Source organism: Protomyctophum parallelum (genome assembly GCF_964188405.1).
Source record: "Protomyctophum parallelum genome assembly, chromosome: 12".
NCBI classification, from domain to species: domain Eukaryota; kingdom Metazoa; phylum Chordata; class Actinopteri; order Myctophiformes; family Myctophidae; genus Protomyctophum; species Protomyctophum parallelum.
Window position 1 is genome coordinate 43,087,253 of NC_139712.1, and position 18,132 is coordinate 43,105,384.

General features: G+C 45.3%; 1 protein-coding gene across 1 annotated transcript in view; it reads right to left on the reverse strand.

The window, feature by feature from the left end:
- dnah5l (dynein, axonemal, heavy chain 5 like) overlaps window positions 1-18,132 on the reverse strand; it is a gene marked incomplete at both ends in the record, with an annotated part of 158,706 nt that overhangs the window by 85,575 nt on the left and 54,999 nt on the right. The window contains 17 exons of the mRNA XM_083777797.1: window positions 193-298; window positions 996-1,163; window positions 1,821-1,919; window positions 2,615-2,752; window positions 4,279-4,368; window positions 5,220-5,396; window positions 6,539-6,673; window positions 7,076-7,293; window positions 7,599-7,730; window positions 7,837-7,894; window positions 8,977-9,111; window positions 11,160-11,354; window positions 13,643-13,830; window positions 14,715-14,822; window positions 14,968-15,038; window positions 15,533-15,705; window positions 15,866-16,012. Of these exons, the coding sequence (XP_083633923.1) occupies window positions 193-298; window positions 996-1,163; window positions 1,821-1,919; window positions 2,615-2,752; window positions 4,279-4,368; window positions 5,220-5,396; window positions 6,539-6,673; window positions 7,076-7,293; window positions 7,599-7,730; window positions 7,837-7,894; window positions 8,977-9,111; window positions 11,160-11,354; window positions 13,643-13,830; window positions 14,715-14,822; window positions 14,968-15,038; window positions 15,533-15,705; window positions 15,866-16,012 (2,338 nt within the window). The remainder of the gene's footprint in view (window positions 1-192; window positions 299-995; window positions 1,164-1,820; window positions 1,920-2,614; window positions 2,753-4,278; window positions 4,369-5,219; window positions 5,397-6,538; window positions 6,674-7,075; window positions 7,294-7,598; window positions 7,731-7,836; window positions 7,895-8,976; window positions 9,112-11,159; window positions 11,355-13,642; window positions 13,831-14,714; window positions 14,823-14,967; window positions 15,039-15,532; window positions 15,706-15,865; window positions 16,013-18,132) is intronic.

Consider the following 18,132-nt stretch of genomic DNA (forward strand, 5'->3'; position numbering starts at 1 on the left):
CATCACTTCACACAGGTGTGATTTTTTAACGTTGATTATGTGATTCATTGAAACGGTATTAGATATAATCATCACTATGGAAATAATAGTTGCAGTCAGCCCTATACAAAGAGAGAGCATGAACTAAGTTCAGATGAGACAGGGAAGATCAGATGACAGGAAAAAATGGTTGCCGGTTCCAAGAGGTTTCACCTATGTAGCTCTCTATGGTTCTCTGGAACATGCAGGGCAGGGTGGCTGAGGAGAAGTTCACCCTCTTGGTGAGCTGGACCTCTGGGTTGAACTTACTGGTGTAGCCCTGGGGACAGGAAGGTGTGTTTAGCGTTACACTCGCATTTGCATTAGCCTAATGTAATCTAGGCGATTTAAACACTGTTTTAAAGGAGAATTCCATAATAGAAGGCTTTCCTACCTTTATTCGTATAGTTGTTACGTCCTCACCAAAGAGGTCCAGGTGTTATTTTGTTGTCTTACCATAAGCCCTCAATGAATTGCATTGAATTTAATGGGGCTATGGGGTGTCGTGCTAATTTGCTTATTTCCATCGCTCATAATGTAAATAGTATCCCAAGCGACACACTTTACTACTTATTTTGATGGAAATAAGTGAATTAGCACAGGAATCCAACCCCCATTGAGGGCTTATATTAGGGGAAATAGCCAATAATGCACTTTTGCACAAAATAACACCTGGACCTCTTTGGTGGGGACGTAACAACTACAAATAAAGGTAAGAAAGCCTTCTAGTATGGAATTCTCCTTTAAAGTGGATTTTAATGATGAGCTACAATCAAGTCGGCGCAGCTAGTGGCTCTTCAAAAGGTTAGTGAAAACACGGCAGGGAGATCTGGAACACGATTGTTTAATCACGGCATTAAAACTGTTAAAAGTGATGCAACATTCAACAACAAATGCACGACTGCCTCTCTTTCTCCATCTCCATCCTTTCCTCTCCGTCCCCATCCTTTCACTCTGTGCCTTTTTTTTTCACTCACGTTGATCATGACCGTTTTGGCCGTGCCCTGTTCTCCGATCAGCAGGACGGCCTTGCCCTGCTTCATGATGGTGTGGACGAGGAAGTCCGTGCGCACGTTGTCAACGTTGGGAACCAGGATGGAGGAGTAGTCTGGGACGTGGTCTCTGGGGTACATGTAGTCTGGCACCTGCAGAGGAAACGGTGATGGACAAAAAGGCCAAATGCATCATCAATGACCACATTGAATACCTCCAGAATCCCTATGTTGCAGCTGGTCTCGCGTTGCCAGACTGCAGCCTCTTGCAAATTTCGAAATGCTTCCGTCATACAGTCTGGAGCAACGGAAGTTCTATCATGAGTAAAATATAATTGCTTCCGTCATACACTCTGGAGCAACGGAAGCTCTGATCATGAGTCAAATATAAATGCTTCCGTCATACAGTCTGGAGCAACGGAAGCTCTATCATGAGTAAAATATAAATGCTTCCGTCATACAGTCTGGAGCAACGGAAGCTCTATCATGAGTAAAATATAAAGTGGAAAACGGAAGTGGAGCCTTCTCCCCACTTCCGTTTCGTCCTTACAGTCGAGCAAATTTATCCTAATATAAATAGGAATCATGTAAGTATAGATATAGCTTGCTGCTTAGCAGAAAAGAAGAAAAGAAAGTTCCAGAATTTATATATAGCACTCGTGGAATAGTTGTCTGGCTACGCAAGAGCAAAGCAGGCTTTGCAACCACCGCTTCCCGTAAATACAGTATCATTATATGCTTAGATAGATGAATGAAAATCCAAAAAGTACCAAAAATGGTGGCACTTGGTCTTTACATAACTATGCATACCCTGTTCGACCAGTGCTCCCAGGACCCCTGCTCGTTGACGGTGAACTCAAAGATGGTTTGCCCATCCTCTGCCTGAGGTAAGTCCAATGCTGAGTGGCCCTTTAAATAACATGAATGCAACGTATTAAACCACAATATTAAAACAATGTTATCCCATTTGTTAGGCATATGGAACGAACGATATATAGAAAATCGACCGGGGAACACGGAACAGCAGATTACTGCAGCGGCAATGAAAAAGAGAGTTGAGCTACGCAATGCATGCGTATAGCGTACCATATTTCAGGACATACTGTAGCTGCCAAGACGATTTTAATTGAAAACACTGGAGTACAATCAGGGATTCCTCGTGTGTGAAGTGAGGGGCACTCTTAGCATCATACGTCATCTTATTCCGGCCAATCACAATTTGCGTCCCCACTTTTCCGTCTTCAACCTTTCTGCCCTCACTTTTATCTTCAACATGTACTTTGTTCAGGTTATGCAAATCGTCGCCATGGTGGTGATCAGCCAATCACAATGCCAATGTTTGAGTTCACACAAACCCAGAAAGCTGGGCATATTAGGAGGGGCTAGCAAGGAACGTCGGAATGGCTCGGAAACGGACTAAATTGCCACGGATCCACTCGGGCTCGGTGCCGTCATTTGAAAACAAATCTCTAAGCGGCTCGGAATCAGAATTCCAGGCGTCCATTCCGGTTTGGCTCTGTGTTTTTGTACATGTGATAAGAGCTCTATACTGACACCTGCAAAGCTTTGAAAAGCAGCATTATAGTGTGTGTGTGTGTGTATACCTTTAAGACGGCCTCCATCTTGGCTCTGTCCTCCAGCTCCAGCAGCGCTCCCAGAGACCACATGAGCGCCAGGACGAAAAGACGAACCACGTCGCCATGACAACCCTGCCTCTCCTCTGACCCCGGCGGCAACAGGCCCTGGATTCACACATTAATACAAATACAAATAATGTTATTAAATCACACCCGTGCTCAGTCAATCAAATCATCACTAGGCCTATATGTCCCTAACCGTGTGCCTAAAAAAATGTGCACAAAAAAATATGGTGAGGCAGCTTTTTGCTTCTACGGCCCAACAGCCTGGAATAAATTACCATTCCAGCTCAGACATGCACCCTCTATAGACAACTCAAGACTCACCTCTTCACTCTTGCTTTTAGTTGAGTTGTATTATGTGCGTTCCTACCCTGCCCTGACTGATTTGCTGCATGTGGTGTTTATTTTAATTTTTTCTCTATGTTTTTATACTCTTATTTTGTTCTTTGCCATTGTTCTATCATTTTTACGACTTGTGTTTTACTATTTTTGTGTCCTGCCCTGTGAAGCACTTTGAGCTGCATTTATGTATGAAAGGTGCTATATAAATAAAGTTTATTATTATTACTATTATTATTATTATTATTATATGTGGTACTTACTGGTACACACAAACACACAAAGCTGGGCACAGGAGGGGCTAGCACCCATCAAAACATCATCAGAATCTTTAACATCATCATCACCACCACCTCATCACCACCACCATCATCATAGATTAGCACCTATGGCTCCTGTATTATATCAGGGGTTCTCAACCCGTATAAATTATTTTGGGGGGTCCCCAAATTATTAAAAAGAATAATAATACAAATAAAATAAAAAATCTTTGCAACTGAATGGCTGGGAAATAGAACTTAAGAGTTTACATAAAGTATGTGGTGCATGCATAAACTTTCCTTAATGATTATATCTGGTTTCAATGATATATTTTCTCTATTATTAAGGTTATTTTTGTCAGTTTGTATTGGTGGTGGGGAGGGGGGCAGGGCGTGCCGGGTCACGAGACAGGGCCGAAGCATTCCCCGGGGTCCCGACTCCCCAGCCAAAAACGTTGAGAACCCCTGTATTTTATGAATAGTATTGTAATGTTTTGAGCAACATGTTCACCTACTTCTACTGGCGACCATATACAGTTGCAACCTAGAGGAAAGAAACCTTTTAATCATTGACTGCCTGCCTCTAGGCCAATGGGAGACTAAGGGCCGATTCATATTCCTATTTTACCGCTGTAGTGCCGAAATGATTTCGGCTCGAACCTCAAATGACGTCACATTGTAGGCTCTACAGAGCCGAGCCGACTTTTATTCGGCTCTAAAATAAGAGCATGAATCGCGTCTTACCCATAAAACCCATAGTCTGAGTGGCATAGAACCCATACTCTGAACGCCGCAACGTATACAGCTGTGAGCTGTGGAGACTGAGGCTGCAGCACACAAACCGAGTATAAATGTTCACGCGAGAGCTTGCTGCAGCTGGCAATTATGAGTCAGCTAAATAGCTGGAGAATGGAAGCGTGAGTTTTCATGAAACGTGATGGGAATGATCAAGACATTTTGGATAATCATGTCATGGTATATATAAAGCATAACCTTTTGGGTTTGACACAGTCAAAACATAGACTATACCTGCAGCAGGTCAATGGTCTGCTTGATGTACATACACTCCAGGACTTGCATCTTAGGAGACACGGCAGTGGACACGAAGTTCAACAGGTCCTGGAAGAGACATGAATCATAGTATGAGAACCACTGCTATATACACTGTCAAGGACCCCTAAATCGACATTTATTAGCTTGCAGACCCACATTTAAAAGAAAATATGCCAGGGACCCCCATAACACAAGATCTTTAGCAGTGATTCTCAACCATTTTCATTTCAAGCACCCCCAGTGTTGTACATGCATTAGGCTACGGAGAACCCATTTAATCTCTGGGACCCACTTTATATTGTACAATCAATGTTGATTTACCTCTGAGAGTGTACAAGTCCATTTGTACACTCTCTGATTGGACCCATAAGGGTCCATGTTCTAATCTATACCTTATTCGATAAAGTATAGTCCGACAGGAAATGGGGGGAGAGAGAGAGAGAGAGATGGGTGACACGCGGCAATGGTCGTCGGGATCGGGCCTCGAACCCGCGACAAGCTGTCAGGCTTGTCAGCGGGCTGCGACAGCCGTCCGGGCCGTCCAAATTATTGTAATGCTAAATATACTGTAACCCAAAATGGGTTAAAAAAAATTGTTTTGGTGTTATAAAGTAAAGCATTATGTTATACTTTAGCTATTGAAAAATAGCAGATCTTATAGCGCGGCACTGTGAAAATGTGCCTCAAATCTTTGAATATATATTATCACAGAGTGAACATTTTAGCTTCTGGGGAGGTCCCTGGGATAACATATTTTCAGATGGGGCGGTGGAGGCATATTACATAATTATATGTCTTGGGGTCCTTGACATGAAATATTGAGCATCACTGACACAGAAACATGAGGTATTTCAGAAAACTGAGTTGTTTTTACGTCAGGCCTAAATGAGGTAAACAATATTCTCCTCTCCGCTCACCTGGTAGCAGCAGTCGAAGCAGTCTTGCAGAGAGCGTGCCTGGCCGGCGGGCAGCGTGTTCAGCCAGGCCTGTAGGATGGGTCTCCAACCCAGCACGGAGGAGCTCATGAACACCATGCCGTTGCGAGACACCGTCGCCGGGGAGGCGTTGTCGATGTTGTGGGGTTCAAACACCACCTGGAAGGATCGCAGAAGTTTACTAAACAGCGTTGATTTCGTCGACTAAAAGTCGGAAGTTCCAGACCCACAGGAACGCAACCCAAAGAGGCTCAGGGGGCTGTCGCAGCCCCCACACTGTGGAACGGCGTTCCCCTCGCCGTTATAGGTCTGCACCCTCCGTTGAGTCTTTTAAATCACAACTTGAAACATTTTTTATGTTCACCAGCCTTTGCATCAACCGACATGATCTTGCACCTTTCCTTTTGGATTACTTTGTCCTATTTGCCTGTTGTTCTATTATTGACGTCTTCTGCACTGAATTGTATTGCATTGCATTGCATTGTATTGTATTGTATTGTATTGTATTGTACTATATTCTGCTTTGTCATTTGAAGATTTGTCATACTGTCACTGTACTGTACTGGCACACCCGAAATCACCATATATTTAAGTAATTATGTGTGTGTTAGGTTGCGCACAGTGGTGAAAAACAACCATGCTGTTTTCGTGCTCAGACGCACCCAGCCACCCACCCACACACAGCTCCGTAAGGGAGTGGTTGCACCACGCAAAAAAGAAGATAAAATAAGACCAGATTCAGAAGGAAAGCAACAAGCCAAAACGGGGCACTTCTGGGTCACTTCCACTCGCCCCAGAAGTGATAGCCGTCCATGTTTGAGCCAGATTCTCATTCCAGGCGATGCATTGTCGCGGAATTGTTTCACTTTCTTTTTTTTTTTTTTTTTTTTTTTTAAAGATATTTTTTTGTGGCTTACGCCTTTATTGATTTTTTAAGGGATAGAAAGTAGGCTGACAGGAAACGGGAGAGAGATGGGGGGATGACATGCGGTAAAGGCCGTGTCGGGTCCGGGAGTCGAACCCGCGGCACACCGCGACTGGATCACCAGTCCGGTGCCCAGACCGTTACGCTACGGCCTGGGCCTTGTTTCACTTTCTTATAGGGTGATCAAAGTATAGACTTTTATAAGGTCTCAAAGATCGCAGTTTGTCTCATTTTGAGGAGAAAAAAGGACTATTAAGTGTGCACGCAAGGCTGCATGAACAGCACTCAAGCGCTCCGGTTTCTGCCCCCTCAACATTGCAACTCTTCTATGAATCATTTATATCAATGGATTAATCAGTTATTAATAAGCAGTGACCTTGCAGCTGGGGGCCATGGGTATGCGGTCTCCGTTAGCCAACGTCAGAGTCTTGTTGTCGTCCAGGACCGAGTTGAGGTTTTCTATCCAGATGGCGTCGACTGGACCATCTAATACGATCCAGATGTGTTCACCCTGCACACACACGCACACACACAGGAGAGGTACAATAGCAGATCTACAAGCTTGCCACGCATCACATTGTCATCTTTTAGATTCGCTATTTTAAAAGAAAAGTTTTCTAAATCATGACAATTTTCTGAAAGATTTTAGGCACATTTTAACGACTTTTCAAAAATAGCAGACCTACAAGTTCATAGCGGGCCACTCGGTGGCACGCTATGAGCTTGTAGATCTGCTATTTTTCAATAGCTTAAATTATAACAATGTTTAAAACACCAAAAAGGGGTTCCCGGCCAAAATGGGTTTTAACTAACACTCAATCGATCCATTGAAATACAAAGAAAAACAACCATTCCTGATTGATTCAATGAATAAATTAAAAAAAAGAGTCCCGTCCTGTCCTGTCCAGAGAACCTTCTTGGCCTTGAGCGTCTTCCTCCACAGCGTGGAGAAGACTCCGTCCGTCCAGTCGTTGGTGGCCACGTCCAGCGTCCCGAACATCTGCGAGGCGGTGACGGCCTTGGGGTTCATCCTCATCTCCCTGTGGGGCGTCCCGCATGCCGACATGGCTCTCATCAGCGTGTGGATGCAACGCGTCTTACCCGAGCCACTGGGCCCCAGCGTCATCATGCCTGCACACACACACACGCACACACGCACACACGCACACACGCACACACACACACACAGAGACAGCAGTGGTGTAATTTCAGCAAAGGTTTTGCGGGTACATGCGGTTATTTTCCTATTTTTTGGGCATACTTTCCTCCAATGTTGGGTAAAGAAATGGGTAAAAAGTTAAGTCCCCTGGAGCCAATAAGGTATGTCAGCTGCCATAGCTTGCCATACCCACTCACGCACGCACTCACGCACGCACGCATGCACTCACGCACGCACGCATGCACACACACACACACACACACACACACGGCCGTACCATGTCGAACGAGTTGCGTCTCGTACAGCTGGACCAGTTTGAGGATCCAGGGAGGATGAGGGATCAGTCCCGCCTGCCGACACTGACTGCTGATGGCTGACTCCAGATCAGCGTACCCTGCTTTATCCAAGACTACACAGGAGAGGAAGAGCAAAGAGGAGATACGGTAGCACTGTACAAGCTAGAGTAAGAGTCTATGACAGACAGACAGACAGACAGACAGACAGACAGAACCTACCTATACCAGGAAACAGGTCATTGATCAGACTCATGAACAGAGGCTCGTCCTCGTCCACCTGGAGGGAGAGAGAGAGAGTGAGAGACATCCAGGTCTCTCTCATTCTGGGGCAAAAGCTAGCCTCGCGTGGTGATACTAATTTCACTGCGTGGACGTTAGTCTCGTCCCTCTCAGCGTTCCATTTTGTTTCTCTGCAATGTCCCCGCACCCTATTTGCATAACCTGGGCCCTGGTTGGTAACAGCCTGGTTCCAGACCAATCTGGTCACCACTTCGGCCCGTGAGGTCCTCCCACGATTGAGAGAGGGTCCAGACTTAATCTGCCTGGGGCAATAAGGCATTGAGAGGGGCCAGACCTAATCTGCCTGGGGCAATATGGCATTGAGAGAGGGGCCAGACTTAATCTGCCTGGGGCAATATGGCATTGAGAGAGGGTCCAGACTTAATCTGCCTGGGGCAATATGGCATTGAGAGGGGCCAGACTTAACCCATTCTGACTGGGCACCCATTTTGGTGTTGGCATCATGTCGTGCTTTAGCTATTTAAAAATAGCAGATCTACAAGCTCATATCGCGCCACCGAGTGGCGCGATACGAGCTTGTAGGTCTGCTATTTTTGAAAAAAATCGAAGAACGACTGACATTTTTAGAATCTGATCTCAGGTCAGAATGGGTTCGTCAGACCAGCGTGTGTCCAGTGGAAACCTCGTATGAATCTGATCTCAGGTCAGAATGGGTTAATCTGCCTGGGGCAATAAGGCATTGAGAGGGGCCAGACTTAATCTGCCTGGGGCAATAAGGCATTGCAAAGGCAGATGAAGGCTGGCTATATGCAGAGCTAGACTAAAGCAGTGGTGGTGAGATTGATTGATTGAAATATTTATTAGCACAAGCACAAACTCAATACAAAGACTGTTAACTGTGAGTGGACGTCCCAATTAGGCATTACACTTGTTTACAAGAGGGTCCACCGTGTTCAATTCATCGAAACATTTAGAGACGTATACAAATAGACACTTCTATATAGTCAAAGAACAGAACAGGATTTCATCATAAAGGAGGTAAAAAGGGAAAATAAACTTAAACAGTGAGGGGGGAAAGGGGTGGGGTGGTGGGGGAGGGATTCAGATTAGATAGATTACCAGCTTGGACAGGTTCATGTCTCGGAGGACTCTCATCACCACAGTCTTCTCCTCCTCGCTGGGACTGGCTCTCTTCACCGCTCCCAGGGTCCTCAGCACGGACAGGATGTTCCTCAGTCCAAAGTCATAGTGGACCTGTGTGAGGACAACCAACCGCCGATGACACCAGGCTCCACGGAGACGTCCACAACCAGGGACAACCACTGATGATGACATGAGGCTCCATGGAGACGTTCACAAGCAGTGACAACCACTGATGATGACATGAGGCTCCATGGAGACGTCCACAAACAGGGACAACCACTGATGATGACACCAGGCTCCATGGAGACGTCCACAAGCAGGGACAACCACTGATGATGACACCAGGCTCCATGGAGACGTCCACAAGCAGGGACAACCACTGATGATGACACCAGGCTCCATGGAGACGTCCACAAGCAGGGACAACCACTGATGATGACACCAGGCTCCATGGAGACGTCCACAAGCAGGGACAACCACTGATGACACCAGGCTCCATGGAGACGTCCACAAACAGGGACAACCACTGATGACACCAGGCTCCATGGAGACGTCCACAAACAGGGACAACCACTGATGATGACACCAGGCTCCATGGAGACGTCCACAAGCAGGGACAACCACTGATGATGACACCAGGCTCCATGGAGACGTCCACAAGCAGGGACAACCACTGATGATGACACCAGGCTCCATGGAGACGTCCACAAACAGGGACAACCACTGATGATGACACCAGGCTCCATGGAGACGTCCACAAACAGGGACAACCACTGATGATGACACCAGGCTCCATGGAGACGTTCACAAGCAGTGACAACCACTGATGATGACATGAGGCTCCATGGAGACGTCCACAAACAGGGACAACCACTGATGATGACATGAGGCTCCATGGAGACGTCCACAAACAGGGACAACCACTGATGACATGAGGCTCCATGGAGACGTCCACAAACAGGGACAACCACTGATGATGACACCAGGCTCCATGGAGACGTCCACAAACAGGGACAACCACTGATGATGACATGAGGCTCCATGGAGACGTCCACAAACAGGGACAACCACTGATGATGACATGAGGCTCCATGGAGACGTCCACAAACAGTGACACCCACTGATGATGACACCAGGCTCCATGGAGACGTTCACAAGCAGGGACAACCACTGATGATGACATGAGGCTCCGCAGGGGTGGACAAGTACATGTACTTAAAGGACCACTTCACCACTTTTCAACCTATCTTCATATAACAGGTCCTCATCAAAATGGAAGCCATCGGTCTCACGATAATGAAAATCTAAACATTTTTGTAAAAAAGATCTTGTTTAAAAAATAATCTGCCTAATGATGATGTCACTGGAAGACGCTTTCTAAACTGCCCACAGCCCTCCTATATGAGACACAGACTCAGTAGAAGAAAAACTTGCCATTTTATCATGATTATTAGTGAGGACCTATTATATGAAGATAGGTTGAAAAGTGGTGAAGTGGTCCTTTAAGTACAATTTAGAGCTATTTGTACTAATTAATACTTTTTACCACTACATCTCAGAGGGAAATATTGTACTTTTATTTTCTAAATTTTCTAAATTTTTATCCCACGATTTTGTAACCCAGTTTTCTTTTCACCCAGTGCCAATTATCTAATGTAATCCTGGGCGCTACACTGACCAGTTCCTTTCCCCTCCATCAGGCGCCCCGGCTGGCCAGGGGGAGGTAGTTTTAGAGACCAGCAGGACTACGGCATGTTTTTGTGAGGGTATCTACCCTAGGGGACACGGGGAGAACATGCAAACTCCACACAGAAAGGCCCTTTCGCCAACCCCCGCCTCGGGTATGGGCACTGATGACGCAGAGGAGGGAACACGCCGCCAGTGCCCACAGCGTCCCCAGCGGGAATCGAACCCAGGACCTTCTAGCTGTGAGGCGACAGCACTACCAACTGTGCCACCGTGCCCGAAATATTGTACTTTTATTCCACTACAATAATAATTTGAAAACTTTAGTTACTAGTTACCCTGTGTAGATTGTATTATTATTACAAAACATACACGGTAACCTGCACTTCCAACCTGCCCTATCAATATTTTGGACGTTTGAAAATAGCCGATCTACAAGCTCACCATGCGTTGCATTGTAGCAGCTGTAGTACCTGTTTGGAGAGCTGCTCCTCGCACAGCTTGTAGAGAGTGTAGAACTTGCGGCTGAGGACCTGGTTGTCCCGGAAGCCGGCGCTGGCCAGCTTGACGCGCATGATGATGGCCCGGTCGGGGACCATCATGGCCACCGTACGGAACTGGATCTTCAGGTTCTCGGGGAGCTCCTGGCGACCCGCGTAGCCCGGGTTCTGGAGAGGAGAACCGCCCGGAAGAACCGAGGATAATTAGACCTGGTCCGAAGTGTATATACACGAGGGGAATTTTTTTTGATTCGATTCCGATCGGAACCGAGTCTCTAGACCTGCACTATAGAGCCAATGCTCAACTATACGGCATAGACTTCTGGCTACATTATTAATAGGGATGCACCAAAAGGGAAATTCTTGGCCGAAACCCAATACCGAATATAGGAAACATGTAGGCCGAAAACAGAATTCCGAATATCCGAATATGTTAATAATAATGTTAATCTTTTTTTCCTATACGATTGCTGTCATGGCCGTACCTTAAAGCTACCTGATATATGGCAAAATAAATGGTTATGGCAAAACTTAACTTAAATAATAATCACTATTATGGGTCCATAAAACATTTATTCAGCTCTTTTTAATGCAGTAATTGCATACACTATTCGGTGATATATTTTCTGCCTATTCGGGCCGAAACCGAATAGGCCGAAAATGCATTTTTAGCCATTTTCTGCCGAATATTTTCTGCAGCCGAATATTCGGTGCATCACTAATTATCCCATTCTGTCCGGGAACCCATTTTGGTGTTAGCACTATGTTATGCTTTAGCTATTTAAAAATAGCAGATCTACAAGCTCGCTTGTAGGTCTGCTATTTTTGAATAATGATGAAAATGTGGTGCAAATCTTTGAATAACGGTATATATTATTTTTAACTCAAATCTTTGCTTCTGGGGATCCCTGCAACAACATATTTCCAGATGGGGGTCGGCAGCCAATTACATATACTTGTTGGGGTCCTTGACATGAAATATTTTTGAAAACCACTGACGTAGAAACATGAGGTCAGGATTTAGAAGACATTTGTAGAATCGTCTAAAGGTCAGGTCTTAAATGGGTTATTAATTATGCTTATTTCCATCATGGCTAAGTCCTGCCCTATGCGGGAGCTAACTATTTCCGTAGACAACGCCCTGGTAACGTCTGTCCCAACAGCCAGGAATCTTGGTGTTGTCCTGGACAGTCAGCTCTCGTTCAAAGATCACATCACAGCTGTCACTCGATCATGTAGGTTCACACTCTATAACATACGACGGATTAGACCGTTCCTCACCCAGGAATCAGCCCAGCTCCTAATCCAGACAACAGTCTTGTCAAAACTCGACTATTGTAACTCCCTCCTTACTGGCCTACCAGCATGTGCACTTAAGCCTCTCCAGCTGATCCAAAATGCAGCAGCTCGCTTGGTCTTCAACCAGCCAAAATTCTCACATGTCTCCCCCCTGCTCCGCTCCCTCCACTGGCTCCCGGTCGCTGCCCGCACAGAATACAAAACTCTGATGCTGGCATTCAAAGCAACCAAAGGTATGGCTCCCCCATATCTTACAAGTATGATTGAACCCTACAAACCCTCCCGCGCACTCAGATCAGCCAACGCAGGGAAACTGGAAGTACCCTCACTAAAAACGCCGGGACAACGCTCCACACGTCCCAAACTCTTCTCCCTTCTGGCTCCAAATCTGTGGAATGCACTTCCCATTGCAGTCAGAACTGCAGCATCACTCCCAATCTTCCGCCGTAGCCTGAAAACCCACCTTTTCAGACTCCATCATGGCCCATAGCACTTACCCTAACCCATTTATGTTGGCTTAGATAGCATTTGACACAGACTTATAGCATGTTATGTAGACAGCACTATAATTGTATTGTATATAGTCATAGCACGCCATAGTACATATGTATAGCATAGTAGTGAATATGTATAGTTTATTATGTATAGTGTATGTATAGTTTCATCATATAGATATTCCGCTGTTACCTTCTTAGCTTACGCATGTTTCATGATAAATGCTTTTATGTGATGTATTCCCATGATTTTGTTCTTGCTTAAATGTAAGTCGCTCTGGATTAAGAGCGTCTGCTAAATGCCTAAATTGTAAATTGTAAATTGTATGGGATGGGAACCATGAGGTTCCCAGTTCCCATATCCCACGCTCCCCCACAGTCAATTGCTCCCGATGTGCAGGTTGGTGACTTGCATGGTTTCTTCCGCCATCGGCGTATGTATGGATTAATCAATGTCGTGCACAATCTATGTAAAGCGATCTGGATAAAAGCGCTATATAAATGCAACCATTTGAGCGCTCTACCTCCCCGATATAGCTCCAGAGGGACGGTTGCAGACAGTGTGAGAAGGGTCATATTTTTTGACACGGGTACATTTTTGAAAAAATAGCTGCTATTTGCTATATCTTTCGGCTATAACGCGTTCAAAGTGGTTCTCGTTACCATGGTGAGGAAGATGCCGAACTCGGGGTCCATGTCGACGAGGTCTCCGTCGGTGAAGACGAACTGCTTCCCGTTGTTCTTCTTGCACTGCAGGACGACGTAGATCTGCTGCGCTGCCACCGACAGCACGGGAAGCTCGATGCGGTTGAACTCGTCGAAACATCCCCACGAGCCGGACTGGGCCAGACCTGCAACACAGGCAGGCAAGGCAGTGTTGTTTTTATGGCAGCAAAATTTTGATTTTAGTTTTAGTCATAGTCTCCTGAATAGTTTTCACTTAGTCTTAGTCACATTTTAGTCACCTGGAATGTGCTAGTGTTTAGTCTAGTTTTAGTCGACTAAATGTCATACGATTTTAGTCGACTAAATCTACAGTTGATTTAGTCGACTAAAATGTGTTTTGACAGGCCTTGATGTCGTTGTAATGACATATTTTACACTTTGGTTGCATGCTGAAAATAGCAGATCTACAATCTCACAACGCGTCGTGTAGATCTGACTATGTTTTAATCATCATAGATTCGTTTTAATTTAGTTTTAATTTAGTTTTAGTCAGTGAAAAAAGGTAGTCGACGAACATTTTTCGTCTTAGTTTTAGTCGACGAAAACAACACTGGCAGGCAGGCACGCACGCACGATCAGGGATGGAGCTCGATAGATAACCGATACCCGAGGGAATTCCGATAACAAGCTCATCGAGTATTCCCGGTATCAATAAGCTTTGGCCTTATCAAGCCTGTTATTGAGCATATATAGCAGCCCATGACGTCATGTTTAAACAATCAAGACAAGAGGCGATCAAGAAATAAATGTATAAAGCATCCATTGCTGGCACAAACATGTCGGTCTAAAAGTGTATTGATACCAGCCAACCAGCGCTGTCCGGGTAAACGGAATTACGCTTTTAAAGCCACGGTACACAGTGGCGGACTTATTATGTTTCCATCGTTTCAAGTGAAACGGGCCTCGAGCCTCCAGGGGCCTCCCCAAAAAAATATAATATATATATTATTTTTTTGTAAAAAATAAATAGTATAGTAGTAGTAAGGCCTGACGGTACACACACACAGACCTTTGTAGATGCGTCCCAGTCCTCTGTAGTCCATCTGGTCAGAACAGTTGAAGACGACGACGTACTTCCCTAAACAACGACCCATGTCCTTCGTCGTCTCCGTTTTACCTTTTTACACACACACACACACACACACACACACACACACACAGAGTTGATGCGTTTGAATGCTTTTATTTTATTGGTCCATTAATGAATGTTTGATGAGCAGGGATTGGACAGGGATTTCGGAGCGCGTCATTGGCTGTTATACCTGTTCCTGCCGGGCCTGCTGGGGCCCCGCCCATACTCATCCCCAGGGCCTGAGCCAGAGTGATGTAACACCTGCACAAATCAATCAATCAATCAATCAATCAATACAAAGCCTACTGTACATGCATGCACGCTCACGCGCATGTCTGTCTGTCTGTCTGTCTGTCTGTCTGTCTGCGGGTAATGACCTGTCTGTCTGCCTGTCTGCCTGTCTGTCAGCGGGGTAATAACCTGTCTGTCTCCTACCTGTCTGTCAGCGGGGTGATGACCTGTCTGTCTGCTCTACCTGTCTGTCAGTGGGGTAATGACCTGTCTGTCTGCTCTACCTGTCTGTCAGCGGGGTGATGACCTGTCTGTCTGCTCTACCTGTCTGTCAGTGGGGTAATGACCTGTCTGTCTGCTCTACCTGTCTGTCAGCGGGGTGATGACCTGTCTGTCTTCTCTACCTGTCTGTCAGTGGAGTAATGACCTGTCTGTCTGCTCTACCTGTCTGTCAGCGGGGTGATGACCTGTCTGTCTGCTCTACCTGTCTGTCAGTGGAGTAATGACCTGTCTGTCTGCTCTACCTGTCTGTCAGCGGGGTGATGACCAGTCTGTCTGTACATCCCAGGTACTCGTTGCAGTAGGTGAACTGCACGTCTGTGATGTTGACCACACATCTGTCCACGTCCTCCAGGAAGTAGAAACGACACTGCTTCTGCCACTCAAAGTCTGACGGACACCTGATGTTTAAACACACCTGGGAGACAGAGAGAGAGGGAGAGGGAGAGGGAGAGGGAGAGGGAGAGGGAGAGAGAGAGAGGGGGGGGGCAGACACAGACAAAAGAGTGAGAGATACACTGTCAGTGACTATGAGGTGACAGACAGACAGACAGACAGACAGACAGACAGGTCCTCACCAGTTCATCAAAGATGTCTCTCTGGTGGACATGGATGGTGATCAGGGTCTCGTACTTTGTCCTCTCCGTCCTGCTCAGCTGCCGCGTCGTCATGTCGATCAGCTCGTTAAGGAGGTCCAGGAACTTCTGATTGGTCGCCGGCATGATCTGACAGATCAATCAGAGTGATCGATGAGCACTTACTTTAGGCCCCAAAAAGCCCCAATGATTTGCCATGCAACACCAAAGTTGCAACCAAACAGTTGCGAGTAGATGCATGAAACCATTATCCCCAATGTTGCATTGGTGTACTTAAAGGACAACTTTAGTTTTTTTCAACCAAGGTTCATGTTTTAGGTTAATGTTAATATTAGAGAAAGTAAAATAAGTGTGTTATTTTTTCTTCATTTGCTGCTTTCTTTCGCTTTAGGGATTTTAGATGTTTTTGACAGGGGGGCGCGGGCATTCGAACATGGGGCTAAATATGTATTTTTTTTTACAAAATGTTATAGTGTTTTATTTTTTTATCATTTACAATAGTCCTACTAGACGCCAAAAGATGCACAAAAGATCACACATGATCACATATGACACACAGTGTGGCGTCCCCCCAGTAGGCCTCCTTCACATTCAGTAGATCTTGTGATCTTTTGTGGCCAGATGTAATTTCCTGGGGTCTATTAGGATTATAGTAAATTAACCCATTCTGACCTGAGATCAGATTCATACGAGGTTTCCGCCGGACACACACTGGTCTGATGAACCCATTCTGACCTGAGATCAGATTCTAAAAATGTCAGTCGCTCTTCGATTTTTCAAAAATAGCAGACCTACAAGCTCGTATCGCGCCACTCGGTGGCGCGATATGAGCTTGTAGATCTGCTATTTTTCAATAGCTAAAGCACAACATGATGCCGACACCAAAATGGGTGCCCGGTCAGAATGGGTTAAAATATATATATATATATATATATTGTAAAAAGAAATACGTATTTAGCCCCATGCTGTCAAAAACAGCTAAAATCCCTAAAAGGAAAAATCCCATTTAGGAATTTCCTAAATGGGAAAAAAGATTTACACTCATCTTTTACTTTCTCTAATAACAACCTAAAACATGAGCCTTGGTTGAAAAAAACTAAAGTTATCCTTTAATAAAACTATTGTGTTGCAAGGAGTTGCATTGGTGCAGTTTGGGCCATTCTTCTCTGCAGCTCAGCGTAGATCACTGCAGTGGATTTCATCAATGTCGGGTGGACACATCATCATATGTCCAAAACCGTCACTTTCCAGGATTCAAACCCAAATGTTTTGAGCTTGTGGATCTGCAATTTTAGACACTGTATATAGTATGATCAAGTAGGGCATTGATTTACAAACAAAAACATGAAAAGATAAAATATAGTGTGTGCCTGAACAGTACCGATAAGAGAGGATGCTAAAATGTCAATATTATCAAATGTAATGCAAGCAGTGTGCAGTATTTCATGTGTGCATGTGCACTGAGCTTGTATAGCCTTGTAGGTAAAATGGTAAATGGTGCATTCATATAGCGCCTTTATCCAAGGCGCTTTACATAGATTGATTGTGCATTACATTCACCCATTCACACACACGTTCACACACCTTTACATAGATTGTGCATCAATTCACCCATTCACACACACACATTCACACACCGATGGCGGTGGAAACCATGCAAGGCACATCAGGCAGGAGTTAGGGGTTCAGTGTCTTCAGCCCAAGGACACTTTGACACTAGCCTCGGAAACCCAGACGTTTTTATTTCCAGGGAGGAAAAGAAAGTCTGGGTCTGAGTCCACTTCAATTCGGCGTAGAGTAGCGCAAACATTGCTCACTCTCTGCTGATTTCTGATCGTCTGCACCTTTGTTAAATTGACACACACACACGCGCACACACACATGTAGGCTACATACACGCACACACTCCCCTCTCTCTCTCTCTGTCGCTCTAAGTAATTAGTCTCATGTCGCGCAGCTGCGCATAGTTTCTCCCGGTGGATCCTGCCGGGAGCTGCCTATGCCATAAAAAGCATAGGTGAGTTCCAGGCTACTTTGACACTAACTCTGGGGGAGCCCAGTTTCTAACTGTAAACCTTGCGGTTGCCATCCGGTCACTCTACCCCTTTTATTCTTTTTATTCGTTTTATTCTCAATGACGACGGTTTATATTTTGATGTGTAAGTCCTTGGTACGGTTTTCACAAGTGTTTCAAAATAATATGAATACATCTAAGTGGAAACAGCTACACTGCGTGCATGCAGATAAGA